At 34.9% G+C, this 15,986-nt stretch overlaps 3 protein-coding genes across 8 annotated transcripts; 1 reads left to right on the top strand and 2 right to left on the bottom strand.

Moving 5' to 3' along the window:
* Positions 1–2,576: 2,576 nt before the first annotated feature.
* On the bottom strand, positions 2,577–6,242 carry LOC122313920. 3 transcript variants are annotated; one of them, XM_043129224.1, is made up of 4 exons: positions 5,461–6,240; positions 4,918–5,158; positions 3,531–3,648; positions 2,577–3,057 (listed from the first exon to the last, which is right to left on the bottom strand). In XM_043129224.1, exons 1-4 carry the CDS (start codon positions 6,060–6,062, stop codon positions 2,966–2,968), a joined length of 1,053 nt encoding a protein of 350 aa, XP_042985158.1. In that variant the 5' UTR covers positions 6,063–6,240; the 3' UTR covers positions 2,577–2,965. The 3 variants fall into 3 exon arrangements, with proteins under 3 accessions (XP_042985158.1, XP_042985160.1, XP_042985159.1); XM_043129226.1 differs by lacking the exon at positions 3,531–3,648 and having other exon boundaries at positions 5,461–6,241; XM_043129225.1 differs by lacking the exons at positions 2,577–3,057; positions 3,531–3,648 and adding an exon at positions 3,728–4,084 and having other exon boundaries at positions 5,461–6,242.
* A 40-nt stretch (positions 6,243–6,282) lies between these two features.
* On the bottom strand, positions 6,283–12,027 carry LOC122312748. Its single transcript, XM_043127408.1, has 7 exons — positions 11,920–12,027; positions 11,659–11,740; positions 11,352–11,540; positions 8,226–8,404; positions 8,003–8,090; positions 7,774–7,923; positions 6,283–6,368 (listed from the first exon to the last, which is right to left on the bottom strand). The coding sequence occupies exons 1-7, from the start codon at positions 12,025–12,027 to the stop codon at positions 6,283–6,285; spliced, it is 882 nt and encodes a 293-aa protein (XP_042983342.1).
* A 709-nt stretch (positions 12,028–12,736) lies between these two features.
* Positions 12,737–14,276, top strand: LOC122312935. 4 transcript variants are annotated; one of them, XM_043127609.1, is made up of 3 exons: positions 12,737–12,849; positions 13,031–13,710; positions 13,797–14,276. In XM_043127609.1, exons 2-3 carry the CDS (start codon positions 13,078–13,080, stop codon positions 14,007–14,009), a joined length of 846 nt encoding a protein of 281 aa, XP_042983543.1. In that variant the 5' UTR covers positions 12,737–12,849; positions 13,031–13,077; the 3' UTR covers positions 14,010–14,276. The 4 variants fall into 4 exon arrangements, with proteins under 4 accessions (XP_042983543.1, XP_042983544.1, XP_042983545.1 ...); XM_043127610.1 differs by having other exon boundaries at positions 12,783–12,849; positions 13,008–13,710; XM_043127611.1 differs by having other exon boundaries at positions 12,792–12,849; positions 13,011–13,710.
* The last annotated feature ends 1,710 nt before the right edge of the window (positions 14,277–15,986 follow it).

Below are 15,986 nucleotides of genomic sequence, written 5' to 3'. Positions count from 1 at the left end.
TTCCTTACGCACTCTATTAATGTGATTGACTGCGTCACTTTTTTTAATATAAAATAACTATTTTAACTAATCATATCACTAAAATACACAAAAAGTATATAAAAATGATTGTATATAGTAGAACTGCTATTTATTAGTTGGACTTTTTTTTTTACAAAAAAGTTGGATGAAACTTATCTATTTGAAACAAGTTCACAGGCTCAGTTGAATAAGTTGTAGTATCTAAGGCGAGATCTTAAGTGAGGCGTTTTTCATTACAAAGGCAAAATCAATTTATTTTTATTTTTATTTTTATTTTTGTGTTACATTTTTATTTAAAAATCACTCATATTTATTTTTATTTAAGATTTTATACCATCTTCATAATCAACTTAATCTTTATTAAAAGATTATCGGTTTAGAAAGAATTTTATCAAAATTAGTTTTATAACTCATGCTTTAGATTGTCAAAATCAATTATATCTATTATTGTAAATAAAATTCTATAAATCCACACATTTGGAGAAAAAAAAATGAGCTTTTATCTCTTCAAATGATTATACTAAAACTTTTTATCAACACTAAAAAGTAGATTTTACTCTTTATAATTTCCATACTATATATTAAACTAATAATGACAAAAGGAAAGTGTATTCCTAAAATGAGATTGTGTGAATGAGTAATGCTACTTATCATCCCAAGTCTCATCATCCTATGATTTGTCATTAGATGATTGGAAACTGTTTATTATATTTCACTTGTGAACCTATCATCTAATACAACATCATGAAATTATGAGAGAATGATGAGAAAATAGATGATAAATAGATTTTTTCTATGTGGAGATAAGATGAGAATTTAGATCACTGTATATCTTAATACCAATACTAGAATTGAAAAGAAGATGAATAAGAGAAAAAGTTTTGTCATCATGAAGTGAACTCAAACATAATAAAACTCTAAAAAAAGAATTACAATATTAACATATATATTTAGAAATATAATTATAAAAATTACAGAATAATCAAGAAAAAAAACTCAAGCCAACGAGTATATTTTTGGTAATTATGAGCATTACTAACATCTTTATTAATTACTTAATATAAAAATAAAAATTTCGCTAGTTAGTTGAAAGATTCTAAAAAAGAAAACTATTAACTAAGAAAAATTCAATAAAAATTGAGTTTTTAAAAGAAAAGAAAAATATGATAATCCAGAGAGAACCAATTACATAAGATCTATTTGATACTTTTGATACTTTGTCATTGATAAATTTAATTGTTTCTAATTCTGACTTTTTTTCTCCAAGGAAATTCTACTTGAAATATTTTTAGGGTGCCTTAGGCAATTGCCTAAGTCGTCTAATGGAAGAGCCAGACCTACTTATACATAGCAGTACTCATATATAAAACAAGAAAAAGTATTTAAGGAATAAAAAATAACCCAATATTGTTGAAACCAACCAAAAAATCGGATATTTAAATCTTCAATAGTGAAAAAACGAGATTTTCAGTTAGTGTGATGGGTTTTGTTTTGAAAAATACTATATGATAGCTCTCATTCTAGTCCTATTTTACCGTTATAATATGATATTGCATTCATTACCCAAAAAATAAAAGTTAATGTTAATAACGATGGAAGCAGACTTGAAACTAAAAGCATGTTAAGGATCCTCCGATTTTCAACTTTAGCATTGTCCAATCACAACATGCCAAATGTGTACCAAAAATGGATTCTCATTGGATAAAACACAAAGGTTTAAAGAATCGGAATATGCTTAAGGTAGATTGGCGGTTTATTTAGATTCCTCTCCAAAAGAGTGATCCCACAATATAGACGTGTGTTGATGAATATGACTGAAACTGACATGAGAAAGCGATAGTTTCTTCGCCAAGTGTATGTTTCGTTGTATGGTTCCTTTATTTGCTTATCCGAGAAGAAAGAACACATTTTAGGCATTTTGGGGAGAGAGTGTGGTGGTGGTGGGTAAGGTGGCATGCGCCTTCTTTCTGCGTGCTACTAAAAAGAGATGCACGGCAATTTAAATTATATATTTAGTTTTCCATATGGTTCATGTTTGATATCTTTCTACTTATTCATGGGGTTTTGGTCATCAGATCGATTGGCTTTTGACTCTCAGTAGTCCTTTTGTCTTCCTTTTCTTGGCAATATGAAGACTTAAATTATTAAAAAAAAGCACAAAATACAAGCAATGGAAACTCCCATACACAGAACAACCCTAAGTTAGGGTTTATTAATATGAGTCAGATTCAAAGTAAGTGAATCTGGCCAAGATGAGGGAAAGTTGCTGGGTAGGTCAGGAATCATGTGATGCGATATTGGGGCTGCATTCCATTTCAACTACAAATGAGGCAGTTGTTCAACCTTATATGACTTGGTTAATCCTAAAATTCTCATCAACAGCTAAAATAGGACTTCGCATTCAATTTTTAAGGTTAATGCATCGTGCCTATCGGTTTCCAGGCCTGCAAAATAAAAAATATAAGCCGGCGTTCTAACTGCAAAGTGATTCAACCAGTCAGAATTTGCTATAAATGGATCGGTTCTTCGTCGGTCAATCAATGCAATTGAAGAGATGACAAGAACAGAAGTCACTTCTATCATTGAAACGATAAAACCCAGCATAAGCCATAAGATACAACACAAAGGCACCATTCCATCTTGGACAAAATAGAACCTAGACCATACAAGCAATCAGACAACTTGACCACAACTACAAAAAAGCCGGCGAAAAAACATTACTTTGGTTTGCTCAATTGCAGCCATAAGACCTGCTAGTTAGAGTCAAAGACAGCTGATTCTAGCAACTGCCAACAAAAGAATGAATTCTATGCAATGATTTTCTCCTTGCCACCCAGAAAGGGATCGGGGGAACCAGATTGCATGTAAAACATTAACTGAAAAAATCAATGGAACTCCTAGTTCTATTCAACCTCTAGGCCACAAAATTGTAGAACTAATATCCTCAAAGTACCAGTGCAACCTTCTCCTGGGAAGCATATGTAGAAGGATGGGCAATCAGGGGCTCATAGTGATCAGCTCCAGCACCACACCAACCTGTAAATCAAAATGCTTAGAAGTGCAACTAAATGGCTAACTTGGGATTAAACAGATGCTGTGGAAGAAATAGCGAAACCAAAAGAAAAAAAGAAATGGTACACTCATAACAGAATAATAACTTTATATCGTGTTGGTTGAATTTGGATCCCGATTGAGAGCTGGAGAGAGACAGATTCATGAAGGGGACCCTAAAGTATTTATAGCTTGCATTATTTGGGCAGCACTATATGCTCAATAAATGTTGTAGGGCCCACTTTATATGTCTATCTTTCTTCCACTCTTAAACCCTAGAGTTTGGATAGGAATCCTAGGGGGATCTAAATCCGTTCCCAAAGGGTTTATAGCAATTAGGATTTTCTAGGATTCATGACTGAATGAAAACCAATCACCATCCAAATGCATTTACAATCACCATCCAAATGCATTTATACAAACAGCAAGGGAATATATCACAATGATAGCTCCCTTACCTGTTCCTTTCATGAAAAGGAATAAGGGAGGTTCACAAATCTGACCCCTTGGACGATGTGGGAGGAAGAAAACACAATTTTCCTCCTCAACCATTGCGTCAGATCCATGTGCTTGCACCTGTAAGAAATGAATTAATACAAGGAAACTTAATGATTGATGATTCTTATGGTACATCTAATATTATTCGCGTACACAGTAAAAGAAGATACATTTTGCTTGATCACCTTTATTAATTGAGAATTAATTGTACCCATATAAAAATAATATGACCAGTACCAGACATTTTTTTACAAGTAAAAGGGTTATATTAATAAGAATGGGCTATGCCCAAGTACAGAGGGAGTATACAAGAGGTAACACCTATTTAAGAGGAAGAAATAGAAACAAGAAAATCATAAAAATCGGGCCACTGAAATCAACAGCTTTAGCCCATAGGAATAAAGTACTAACAAAGAACAATCTAATCTTCTCCAGTGAGTGCTCCCTATCTTCAAAATTCCGATCATTTCATTCCTTCCGTAAGGCACTTCAAAAGAGACTTCAATAAGACAAGCTGAACAAAACACACCCCACTTTAAAAATTTTGATAACTTCTCAGAGATGACCACGCTAGATTAACAAATTAAATTATACTAGCTACTGGCAATGACTTGCTAGTGATATGATAATTGTGGCAAAGGTGGTCGCGGGGATTGCTATAACGGTAGTGGAGGTAGTGTGGCGTAATTGCATATACTCTGAGAAAGGTAATGTTAGTACTATCTGTACAATTATACGTTCTATACAGAATTTGAAATTTTAATTTTCAATCCTAAGTTCAAAATTCCTTGAAATTTTCGAAGTAATTTCTTTTTTACCCAGATAATGGCCCCCCAAGTCACAGATAGTAAGTCCTACCTAAAAATCCCTCATCCAAACATAACGCTAAGAGGTTGTTTGGATAGTGAGATTCTTATTGACAAAGGCTGTCTGTCCATCTGAAGGCAAGTACACATTGCACTTTTTTTCACATCAAGCACTCAAATTTTCAACCCAATGAGATTATGAAAACTGCTACCTAAACATCTAATTATTTCAAGAAAAAACCATAACGGAACATATCACAAGACTATCAACTTCTAAAGGCAATCGGGTATTCATAACTACCAGAATTTACACATTCATTACAAGAACCAGAGTTCCAATCATATATATTATTTATTCCTACAAAAGAAACATTTACAACATTTACAACTGTGAGATATCATATGAAATCATAGTATTATTAAGCACAGCAATAATCAAATTTGAGTATGTATGTCTAAATAACAATCAAACGCTCAAATTGCAATGAAATACAACAAAGCAAGACAGAATCAATGTAAGAACCAAATGTTTCTTCCTTACCACATATATCTCCCGCTTGAACTCCGTTGCAAGGCACCCTATCGCTACATCATCTCCAAAAGCTGCAGCATGACCTTCCCTATTCTCATCTACAGATAATAAACCCTCCTCAGTATACTGCAATGTGATGATATCATATTCATCATCAGATGAACCAGAGATCGACATGTATTTGGCCCAACTCGGACCATCATTCACCGGAATACATCTCTCTTTGTAAATAGACTCCGCCGCCATTTCTCTTCAATAAGAAAAAGTAAAACCCATTCACAAAAAAATAAAACTAAGTAACATACACGCCATAAAAATCCGCAGGAACATCCTCACTTCAACTGATATACTAAAAACTACACCACAAATATCGTTCTTTTAATTGCATTGAAAAAGAGACCAATTAGATCTCAAAAAAGAAAGAAAGAAAGAGATCTAAGCCTAAGAACCATTAAATGGCTAAAACGTTCTGAACCAACATCTACCTCGGCAGAAACGATCAGATCTAACAATGTATTACGGAACCAATTAGATCTAAGGAGGAAAAAACACCTTTGCACGCCGAGCTGAAGGAGCTCGTCGATGGCCGAATCCAAAGCCAGGCGATCCGATTTCTTGGCCAATAACTTAAGCTCCTGCACCACGTGGATCCCCCACCCGTTCTTCAGATCGGGCGCGTACATGTGCTTGATCGCCTCTTCGATGGCCTCTCTCTCCTCCGCTCCCACCGATCCAAAGTCCTCCAGGAAACGCCTAACCGTCCTCCTCCGCAGCTCCCGCGCGTCGAACACACGCGCAGTTCCTGACCCGCCCATGGCCTTCTGCGACGCCGTGAAAAGACAGTTACCGTCGGCCGAGACCTCCCCGCCGTGCGAAAGCCGGAAGACCACGGAAACCGAGGACGCCGAGTCATCAGCTGGGTGCTTCCAAAGGATCCCCTTCGAGTGCAGCCGTTGTAGGTGGCGCCTCTGCTGTTCCTCCAGCCCATGAACGTCATCCCAAGCGGTGGTGGTGGTTTGGTCAACGAGATCTACGGCCTCAATTGCATCTCGAGCAGCTGCCGCTGACTGAGGGTCCCTCCAAGGAACGGTCGGTGAAGAGGTTTGAAATGTCTCCGCAACGGTCGTCGAATCACACAGCAGTTTTCCCCCCATTGCTCACTTCTTCCGTCTTTTTTTTTTTTTTAATCCCTTTTTTCTTTTTCTTTCTCTAAATCTTTTCTCTCTCTTTTTTTTTTTAATTTCTTGTTTCTACTCTCTTGTTCGACAGGGAGAGAGAAACTACGGGAAGAGAGAGAGAGGAGAAGTTACAGAAGAGAGAGAGAGAAAAAGGGTTAACGGATAGATGTGCGAAGAGGGAGACTATAGACACGTGTCAATATCCCGTGGAGCGTTTAGCTTCTCTAGGACTAGGAGGGTCTACTCTGACCCTGTGGAGCCTGTGGAGCTTTAGCAGCAAATCTGAGCCAGAACAACCAAATTCAATAAAAATAAAATTGAAAAAATATAATTATAAGTATAATTATGTATTAATTTATAAATTAATAAGATGTGAATGATTAAAAAGTAGATTTTATTGAAAATAATATTAATTTAAATTTTAAGTATAAATAAATCAATATTAATATACAGATTAATACACGACTGTATTTATATATAACAAAATTCAATAAAATTAAAGATGTAACCTAAGTTAATTTTATATATTATATCTTCATTTTTATGTATAAAGTATGTCACTTTTATTTCATTGAATTATTTTTTTATTTAAAGAATTTAAAAATGGATGGACAATTACACATTATTATAATATGATAAATGAAAATATTATATATAAAATTTCCATATATATATATAATATCTCTACAAAATTATTCTGCAAATTCGTTTGAAATTGATTTGATTAAATTTAACTTTAGATGAATTTATTTATTAAACCAGTAATAAAACGATATAACTATTCAAAATATAATTTCAATTAGTATAAAGTCAATTAATTTTCTTTTTTAATTTTTTTTATTATTATTTTTAATTTTAGTATTTTAAACTTTATATCTAAACTTCAGTTTATAAATCAATAAATACTAATATTTATGTGTTGTTAAACGTTACGGGTTGACCAGTCTCAACATAACCAATTATGAAATGTCAGCTTATCAAGACATATCAGGCCCAAGACCCCCACCTTGCGGCACGGGTAATTTACCTCCGAAAAACGGCTGGCGCTGGTCTCATCATAGACACGACGTCGTACTGCCTCAAAAATTTCAGTCTGTAATAATTGTAAAGATTACAAACCCATGGATCGGAGGTTACGGTAATTAATTTAGACGTTTTAATTTTCATTTATTTTTCTTCCTTAATTATGATTTATTTTTGGGATATAACAAAATTATAATTTGTTATTACAAAAGTAATATAATTCTTTCCTAGTTTTTCCTTTTTCAACATATATATGATCAATATTGAGTTTTCATAATGAGGCGATTTAAGATATTCTATGAATAATAATAAAAAAATAATGATAAAATATTAAATAATAATGAATAGTAATAAAATATAGATAAATAATAATAATTAAAATAATGATTAACAGTAAAGTAATATAAAACAAAGCATAAAAACACATTCCTTCTCTTTAATTTTGCCCAAAACTAGTCATAATAACAAAATGGTGGAGTAAGTTTATCATTTTTTTCGATTGACTCAAACCTGTAGTACTCTTGGCCACATCGATCTTACATTATCGAGCATGAAAAAACATTTTCATCATTAAACATTTGAGTCAGATGAGCACAATGCATTGAGCATTGGGGAGGATATTGGAAAATATATTCCCCTTCTACTATGCCCTCTTGGTGGCAACCCTCGGCTTGCGCTTGATCTTCTCCTTGCTCCACTATCTCTACATGCTTCCCTAGTCGCTTCCTGATGTCTTCAACAAGTTTTGGTACTTCGAATGCTCCCCTCACTGTTACTTGTGAGGCTTCCATATTGGGTTCCACAGTTAGAATCCCTAATTATTAACGTGTAAATTAAAATCCCATCCATAAAAACTTCTCTTTGTGAAATAAAATAGATAGATTTTTACGTGCCTGTCATTCTCTCTATATTCTTCTTGACATCATTGACACAACCTTCGCAATGCATGAAAATTTTGAGCACCACAATCTTAACTTCAACCTGCAGAAAGAAAAGCAAGAAAAAGGACACTAATTACTTAGTAATTATATATAAAGTACTGATCCTGATTAACGTACGTACAAGAGAAAGCTGCCCGCCTTAATTTGGTGCCATATATAATTGTAATCGACCCACCTGTTTTTTCCTTTCCGGTTCTTTTCCAACTTCAGTATGAAACATTGGTTCTGGAGAAATCAGCTCGGCATTTCTGCTATAGTTCTTCTGAAGTCTTTTTAAAGCTTTCAAAGGATCGGCTTTCTTGCCTTTCACTATCACCCGGTGATTTGCACTATCGATCACCACATCCTCTACACCTAATTAATCAATCACATGTACTGCATCCTTTTGCTCTCAACAATATAAATCAACCAAGATATATCTATATATATATATATATAGGCCGGAAAAATGACAAACTATAGATACTTCGTTACCTTCAAGACATTTCAAGCACTTGAAGACTTTTCTACAGCATCCGTCGCAATGCATGTATGCTTTCAATACAATATTGTCGCAGTGAGTACCCTAGCCAAAAAGAAACAAAGATTCAAACACCATACAATAATATCGGGTTAAGAGTATCTGTTGCAAGGACGACATAAATTGACCAGAACGGAAACAATTGTTTGTGGTGAATTCAGTAGTACTACGTTGTCCATTGCTTGTCTTCTAGGTCAGGTTGGGCTGATGACAATAGCCAAGTTTACCGGGAGGACCTCAAAACGACATTTAAATAAGACTCTCTCTCTCTCTCTCTCTCTCTCTCTCTCTCTCTAACTGATGACAGATTCCCAATCTATGTGGAAGAGGAATGAAATCATGCATAAATAGGGCTCAATCAATGGTGTTTATATATTATCAGATATAGTACTCAATTAGCTTATCCCCAGGAGTTCATTTCTAGGACCCAAAGCGGAAGAAATAGAGGCACAAAAGATAAACTTCGTAACAATATTTATAGTTATATTTAGATAACATTAAATGCTTAATAAATTTAGGGAAATTACTTTATACATACGTACATCTATCTCTCATATTTTAATTGGGAATCTAAATCCATACATACTTGTATATATATGATATTATAAATCCATCCATACATATTACTTTATATGTCTTATCTCTCATAACGCATGGATTGTGTGATTAAGTTGGCCGACATCTTGACCTAGCCTATCTGTATTATTATATAGCTAACCATATGCTAAAGGTATAAATTCTTTATCTTTTATAAATCAACGTATTCCCAATCATGCAGCTAAATCCCAAACTAGTTCATGGGACATTAATTAATTTATAACATCCCAAAACTCATGTCCTTGAAGCCAATGATCAGTCTGTCTCTATTATTTCTTGATCTTGAGATCAAAGACTTTAGAAGGAATTTAAAGCATTGCTATTTACAAAACGTTGTCTATAAATTTACTGGAAAAAGAAATAGCATGTATGTTTGGTTACAGTCACATACATGTTTGGCAATATATATATGATTTTATTTAATCTGTTAGATATACTTTATAAATTGACAAATCGCATTAAGCCACATGATCAGCTTGTTAGATTATTTTTGTATAATCCTTATTTCTCTTATATTAATGCTACCATTTAGTAATTGCATGCGCTTGTAAATGAGATACCAAATTTAATTAAGGGTCAAACTCCCATTTTTTTTTTCATTATGTCTTTATCAACCATGCATGGCGGTTTCCATCTTGTTAGTCCTCTCCTGAATACTACTAATTAATATTTAATGGTTGGGTTAATTATCGGTATATATTTATAACCCTCTTAAATTACAAAATTTTTATGATAAATAAATTTCCTTATTTAGAGATCATAAATATTAATGAGTTAGTAGGATTGGACAGCTAGGGGTACACATTGTAAATTAATGTTGACTAAATATATGTGAATTTTGACAGTTTAATTTGCATTGAGTGAATGTCACAAATGATTTCCCAAATTTCAAATGGATTTCTATTATTAATATTTATCAGTTTATATGGGAGTTACTGTTAATCCACTTTATAGGGATGAGAAAAGAAGTAAATAGCTATTTGAAAAGAGAAATGATAGGTTTACAAATATATCTCACAAGACAAAGTACTACTTTATAAACTAATTATGTTTCTTAGATGCGACATGTTAGATCTTTTTTACAGTAAACTAATATTTATAATCTGATGTACCACAACAAGTCATATTAATTTATGAATTTCATTTTTATGAGATCTTTTTATAAATCAAATATTTTTTTAGTTGAAAATAGATGAAAATCCAATTGGCTCATTGAACCTGATTAATGGATTCAATTGACTTGATCATCAAAATTGAATTAAATGATTCAGATATTTTAGGCCATGTTTGGATGCAACATCATCTCACCTTATTGTATGTCAACATCCAAATACCACAAATACAAACACTTTTCAATTTTAAATTTTTGACATTTTCATTTAATCATTACTTTCCCAAACTTTCAAACAAAACACAAAAAATAATTTAACATTTTCAATTTTAAAACAAAATTAATATTAAAAAATTATATTATAACGATATTTTAACTCTATAATATTTTTATTCAATTTTTTCTCTTTCATTTGATCTCAAAACTTTATAAAACATTTTAATTCAAACTATTTCACTATTATTCATAAACCATTTTATTACTATTTATAGATTATCTTATCTCATTTAACTACTCAGACGAGCTTTTGAATTTCTCCTTGAACGAATACAAATTTGAATTGAATTATGCAAAACGATATTGTGTGCATCTCGCTTAAAATATATAGATTATTCATTTAGTCCGGATCACATGATACTTTAGCCATTGCATTTCTAATAAAGCTAGATTAGATTGAAAAGCGAAATAATTCAAATATCCTATATTTTATACTAAATTAATATTATCCTTTTATTGAAATGATGTATATTCATATAGCTTATAATAATTATTGTTAATTAAGGCTCCGTTTAGTGAAAACACTTCAATACTATTTATTATTTTATGATAGAAAAATATGTAATATATACAATACTTATGGTAGAAAAATACATAATTATATATACAACTGAAAAAGTTGATTACAACAGGTTATAATATTGCACAATTGCGACGAAAAATAGAAATCACAAGGCACATTGATTATTCACATTTTTTATTGCTTGCTCGACTCTCTATCCAACCACTTACTAGCTAGTGATCATGATCCTCCTTGATCTCCAGCTCCTGCCCCTCCTCTTCTTCTTGTTCATTACCTTCTCCATCTGCACCTGATCCATTACCTCCTCCTGCTCCAATCTTTGCTTGCTTAAAAATTTCAACCTTTTTTGAACATTTTTTCCATATCCGGCGGACGAGTTTTTCCGAGTCAAACACACCAGTCACAGTTGCTAATTTTGTGCTTCCATGCACGTAATGATCATCAATATTTACTTCAGAAACTCCTAGGAATTCATGGCAAGCAAATTATGAGAAACATCGAAATCTCTATATTCTCTCGGAATGGATTTTATATAGATCAAATAAAAAAAGGTTGGTTTTTAGGATCGAAACTCAATATACCTGGCATAGACTCGCAGCATTTCCTGAATTCTTTCTCGCACTTGCTGCAATGAACATTGAACAATATCTCCACTCTGATTCCCTGAAACAAGATGATCATGAAGTGCGCTGATGTTGAAAATTAATTCTAAAGCGATGAATGTACCAAAAGCAAACACCAAATGTTTGCATGCAAGTTGAAAATATATCATAAAATCTCCTGCCTGCATGCGCACGGTAGCAATGCAGCATGCAGTACTTTAACCTTGTCATTCAACATACATTTTGTTCTAATGCTTCTTGCGAGGGGCGCTTGGCTTTCTTGGAGAACTCCAGGCCGGATACAAATGCGCCACTACATTTTGTTCCAAGCTTCTTTAGGGATTCCATACTTCAATTGACCTTCACTTGATCACTTGGCGTAATCTACAAGACCTACTTTTGTGCGTATTTCACTTGGATCTTTCGTCCTTTCTATTTCTGGTTGGGGAATATATATGCATACATACATACATACATATATATATATATATATGTAGTTTAATTCTCTCGGAAAAATAAGGGAGAGATCAAAAGAAAAGGAAAATTACAAGGTACAACTAAGTACGTACCCTTGATATAGCATTAAAATTGAGAAACATGCAAGTGCATGCATGCGATCGATATGATGGCAAGATCATGCGCGCGCATTGATCATGATCTGTTGAGCCAAAGTTAATACCTCTATTTACGGCATTTACTGCAGAGCAATAACTCAATTTGGGCTGAGAAGAATCAATTAATATCACGCTTATATATGTATTGTTAAAGCATGGCCCATAAATTCAATTTATTAGTGAAGCATGCGCAAATAATCTTATCCAGGAGTTACAGTCGTTAATCCATGTCAAAGAAGGAAAAAATGATAGGGGTTGAATATGATTTTCAGATCAAATCCACTCCAAGCTGCTGCATGCGTGATTCGTTTCATTATTGGAATTAAGAGAGTGTGATAAACCCAAAATTACTAGCAACATGCACGTGCCACAGCGTTGGCACATGTTGGACAGGGATTTCTCCACGTACGTGGAATTCTCACCCACGTGTCTTCACGGCGTTGTAGACACCCGCTCTTCTTGGTTACACAAATCCTCCATGACCCTTTCTTCTCGTCTTTTGGTTCGGAGGACTCGGTTTTTGAGTGAATCACTTGTGCTCTCGCTCCTATTATCAGTAAGATCTGTTTGTCTTTTAATTTCTTTTTCTTTCTATTTACTCTTCATTTGGTTTTATTGTGTGTTATTCTGAATGAGTGAGTTGAAAAATCACGAGTCACTAATCACTATTGAAGCTAGCTACTTTTTTCCTTTTCTGGTTTCACTAACACGAAGAAGATCTGAATCTCAAAAAACAGCCAACCCAATCAAGCAAGAAACACTAACACAATTAGCAAAGGAGGAAATGTCGGGTGTATCTCTAGCAGTGACTCCTCGGACAGACGCTGACGGAACCAGCATAAGTCCTGCAGCCACAAAACCACCCCAAAAACAGCCCTTCCCCTACAACCAGAAGAAGCAGAACCAGTCGTTGGTGGGAGGTATATTGGGATCACTGCGTGTAATAGAACTCCAACTCGTAGCATTCATCATTGTTTTCTCAGTTAGTGGTCTTGTCCCACTCCTCGATCTCGTCTTCCCCGCATTCACCTCAGCCTATCTTCTACTACTCTCACGCTGGGTCTTCCCTTCCCGTGGCAGTACCAGCTCCGGGTCGCCTGAGATTTTCATGGGAAGCAAATTGTTTAGGTTCTACGAGGTTTTGGGAACCACAATAGGGCTGTTCTTGCCACTGGCGTACGTCTTGGGTGGGTTTGCGAGGGGAGATGACCGTGCAGTCCGATCAGCCACGCCGCACCTGTTCTTGCTCTCTTTTCAGATACTGACTGAGAACATTGTTTGTGGATTATCTTTATTCTCCCCACCGGTGAGGGCATTAGTTCCTTTTCTCTATACAGCCCGGAGGATCTTTGTGATCACTGATTGGGTAAAGGACGTCTGGACCAACCAAACACTGCCTCTAAATGCACAAGTTAAGGTAAATTCTCTCAACCGGAGTAGTTTTCATAGCTTCATGTTGTTTGTGTTGATAATCTGATTGATTTTGTTGTGTCCGTGGCATAGGACATTGCTTGGTTTTGGTTTGGGAGGAGCCTTGCAGTTGCAAATCTGGTGTATTTCTCCACCAATATGTTCGGATTCTTGATTCCTAAATTCCTTCCGGGTGCTTTCGAGAAGTATTTCAGGGAGAGAGACGAGGTTCATGCAAAGACTGTGGAGGAGAAGCGATCTGCAGCCATCAACAAATCCCAAACAACAGATAAGAAGTCTGATTAGTTCTGTACGTACTTAGTTAATTGGTGCCATAGTTTTGGTACCATAATTTTGTTTTGGAAAGGGAAAGATCAAGAGACGCTAGCCAGCTAATTCCTTTTCCAGTGCATCTAAGCATTCGATCGATCTGCTTGCCATATGTAGTTTCTTTTAATATCTTCGATCTCTTAATCATCTAGACAATGCAAAAAATCCGGGCCATCTTTTCTGTAACAGCGTTGAAGTTTCAAAAATAAGATCGAGATTTCCGTCTCCTAGCTTTTATAGGAATCTTTCCACTTATTTTCCAAATTTGGATGATTATGTTCTGGTCACGAGTTTTGTACGTCGACTACGACAGTAAAGACTCGTGATGATTACAGAGCTTATTAGCACAGTCATCAATTTCTTGACCATGATTACAAATTTACAACTAGCTAGAAAACGGCAAACTTTAGCAACAAATTACAACGATATACAAGGACACTCAATCTTTGCCAATTCCAAATGGCAAGGTATACCCAAAAGATTGCTTGAGCCGACGATGTACGTGCTCTCTCTTCAAAATGAAGTATGCATGCCAATTGTTTGAGATAATTAGAAAAGAGTGCCGGCAATGCATATGATTCCAATGAGAATGCTTCCAATAGTTAAATCAGAAAGAGAAGTTAAGAGTCTATATAAACCTAGATAGATATTACAATGCCTGTTTGAGGTGCACAACATACATATAGAGGAATCATAACGGGGTGTTCCGTTGGGGACGGTGTCTCTGCCAGACCTTTTCAATCAGCGTGAATTTCTCACCAAACAATTCCAATCTGCGTGAACTTCCTAAGTGTCATCACGAGGTTTCGCCAAACGGCGTGTTTTATTTAGTTTCAATCATCCTAAACTTCTTTCACGTGGGCTTCTCATATATGTCTCTTTGATCGCCTATCAACCTTTCCTAAGTCTTAAGAGCTTGGTAGGGCCGAAAATTGATCCTATTGAGAAGTTTCGATCCAAAACCAAAACCGCATCGATAGTATTTTAAGAGGGTGGTGTCGACCGAGATTGGTCAGCAGAGAGAGAGAGAGAACCAGCCGAAACCTTATAGTTGGTACTGATCGGTTCAACGGTCATTCGATTCCTAACTCATCCCTAAATTTACATAAATCAACCAAAATTCACAATAAATTCAAAATTTCATAACAAATCAACTTGAAATTCACAACAAAATCACAAATTAATAACAAAATTTCAAAAGGAGTGGTGAACGGGAGAGATGAGAGAGAATAAGACAGGCGAGAGACGTTTGAGAGAGCTTGGCCAACATAGAGCTCGAAGAAATGTTTTAGAGAGGAGAGAGTTCGGAGAGGTGAGGGACAAGCCGATGATGAGAGACCTTGGAGAGATGAGGGACAGGTTGAGGGTTGAGCGGCATGAAAAAAGAGAGGATGGGAGGGTTGCGCTACGAGATAAGAGAGGAGAGTGAAGAGAGAAAAAGGATCAGGATGAAGAAGGGGGAGTGTAGGGGATATTAAACCCTATATCTAAGTAACTTTGTTTGGTGTATTATACCAAACGGTGTCTTGTCACTTATATCTTTTTTCTTTTTCCATACATTTCATGTAAAAAGAAGCCGTTTAAATCACTTAAGTGAAACATTGTCGTTTTACCTAAGATATAATATATATAATATTATATCGGCTAGATTGGCGATTTGAATTTGGTTCAGACTAAGTTTAGACCAGGACTGAATTGGCTGATGTCAGTTTTTTGTATTTCCTACCACCAACCAACCGGTTCCCTATCTATTTCGACCGGTTCCTATCAGCAACAGTCGATCCCATCGATTCCTGTACACCCCTAAAGCTTGGTTGTTGTCTAGTTTTTCTTATTGTTATTTTGGAGAAAAAAAAAAACGATGGAGTTGAGAGCCTTTACAATCATCTCAAACGAATTAGAATGGTACATAATAACTAATAAAAAGAAAACAAAAACGTAAAATGGAGGGGA

The sequence above is a fragment of the Carya illinoinensis genome, chromosome 6 (genome assembly GCF_018687715.1).
Source record: "Carya illinoinensis cultivar Pawnee chromosome 6, C.illinoinensisPawnee_v1, whole genome shotgun sequence".
NCBI lineage: Eukaryota > Viridiplantae > Streptophyta > Magnoliopsida > Fagales > Juglandaceae > Carya > Carya illinoinensis.
Note: the sequence above shows the minus strand (reverse complement) of the source record. Positions and strands in the feature narration are given on the sequence as shown.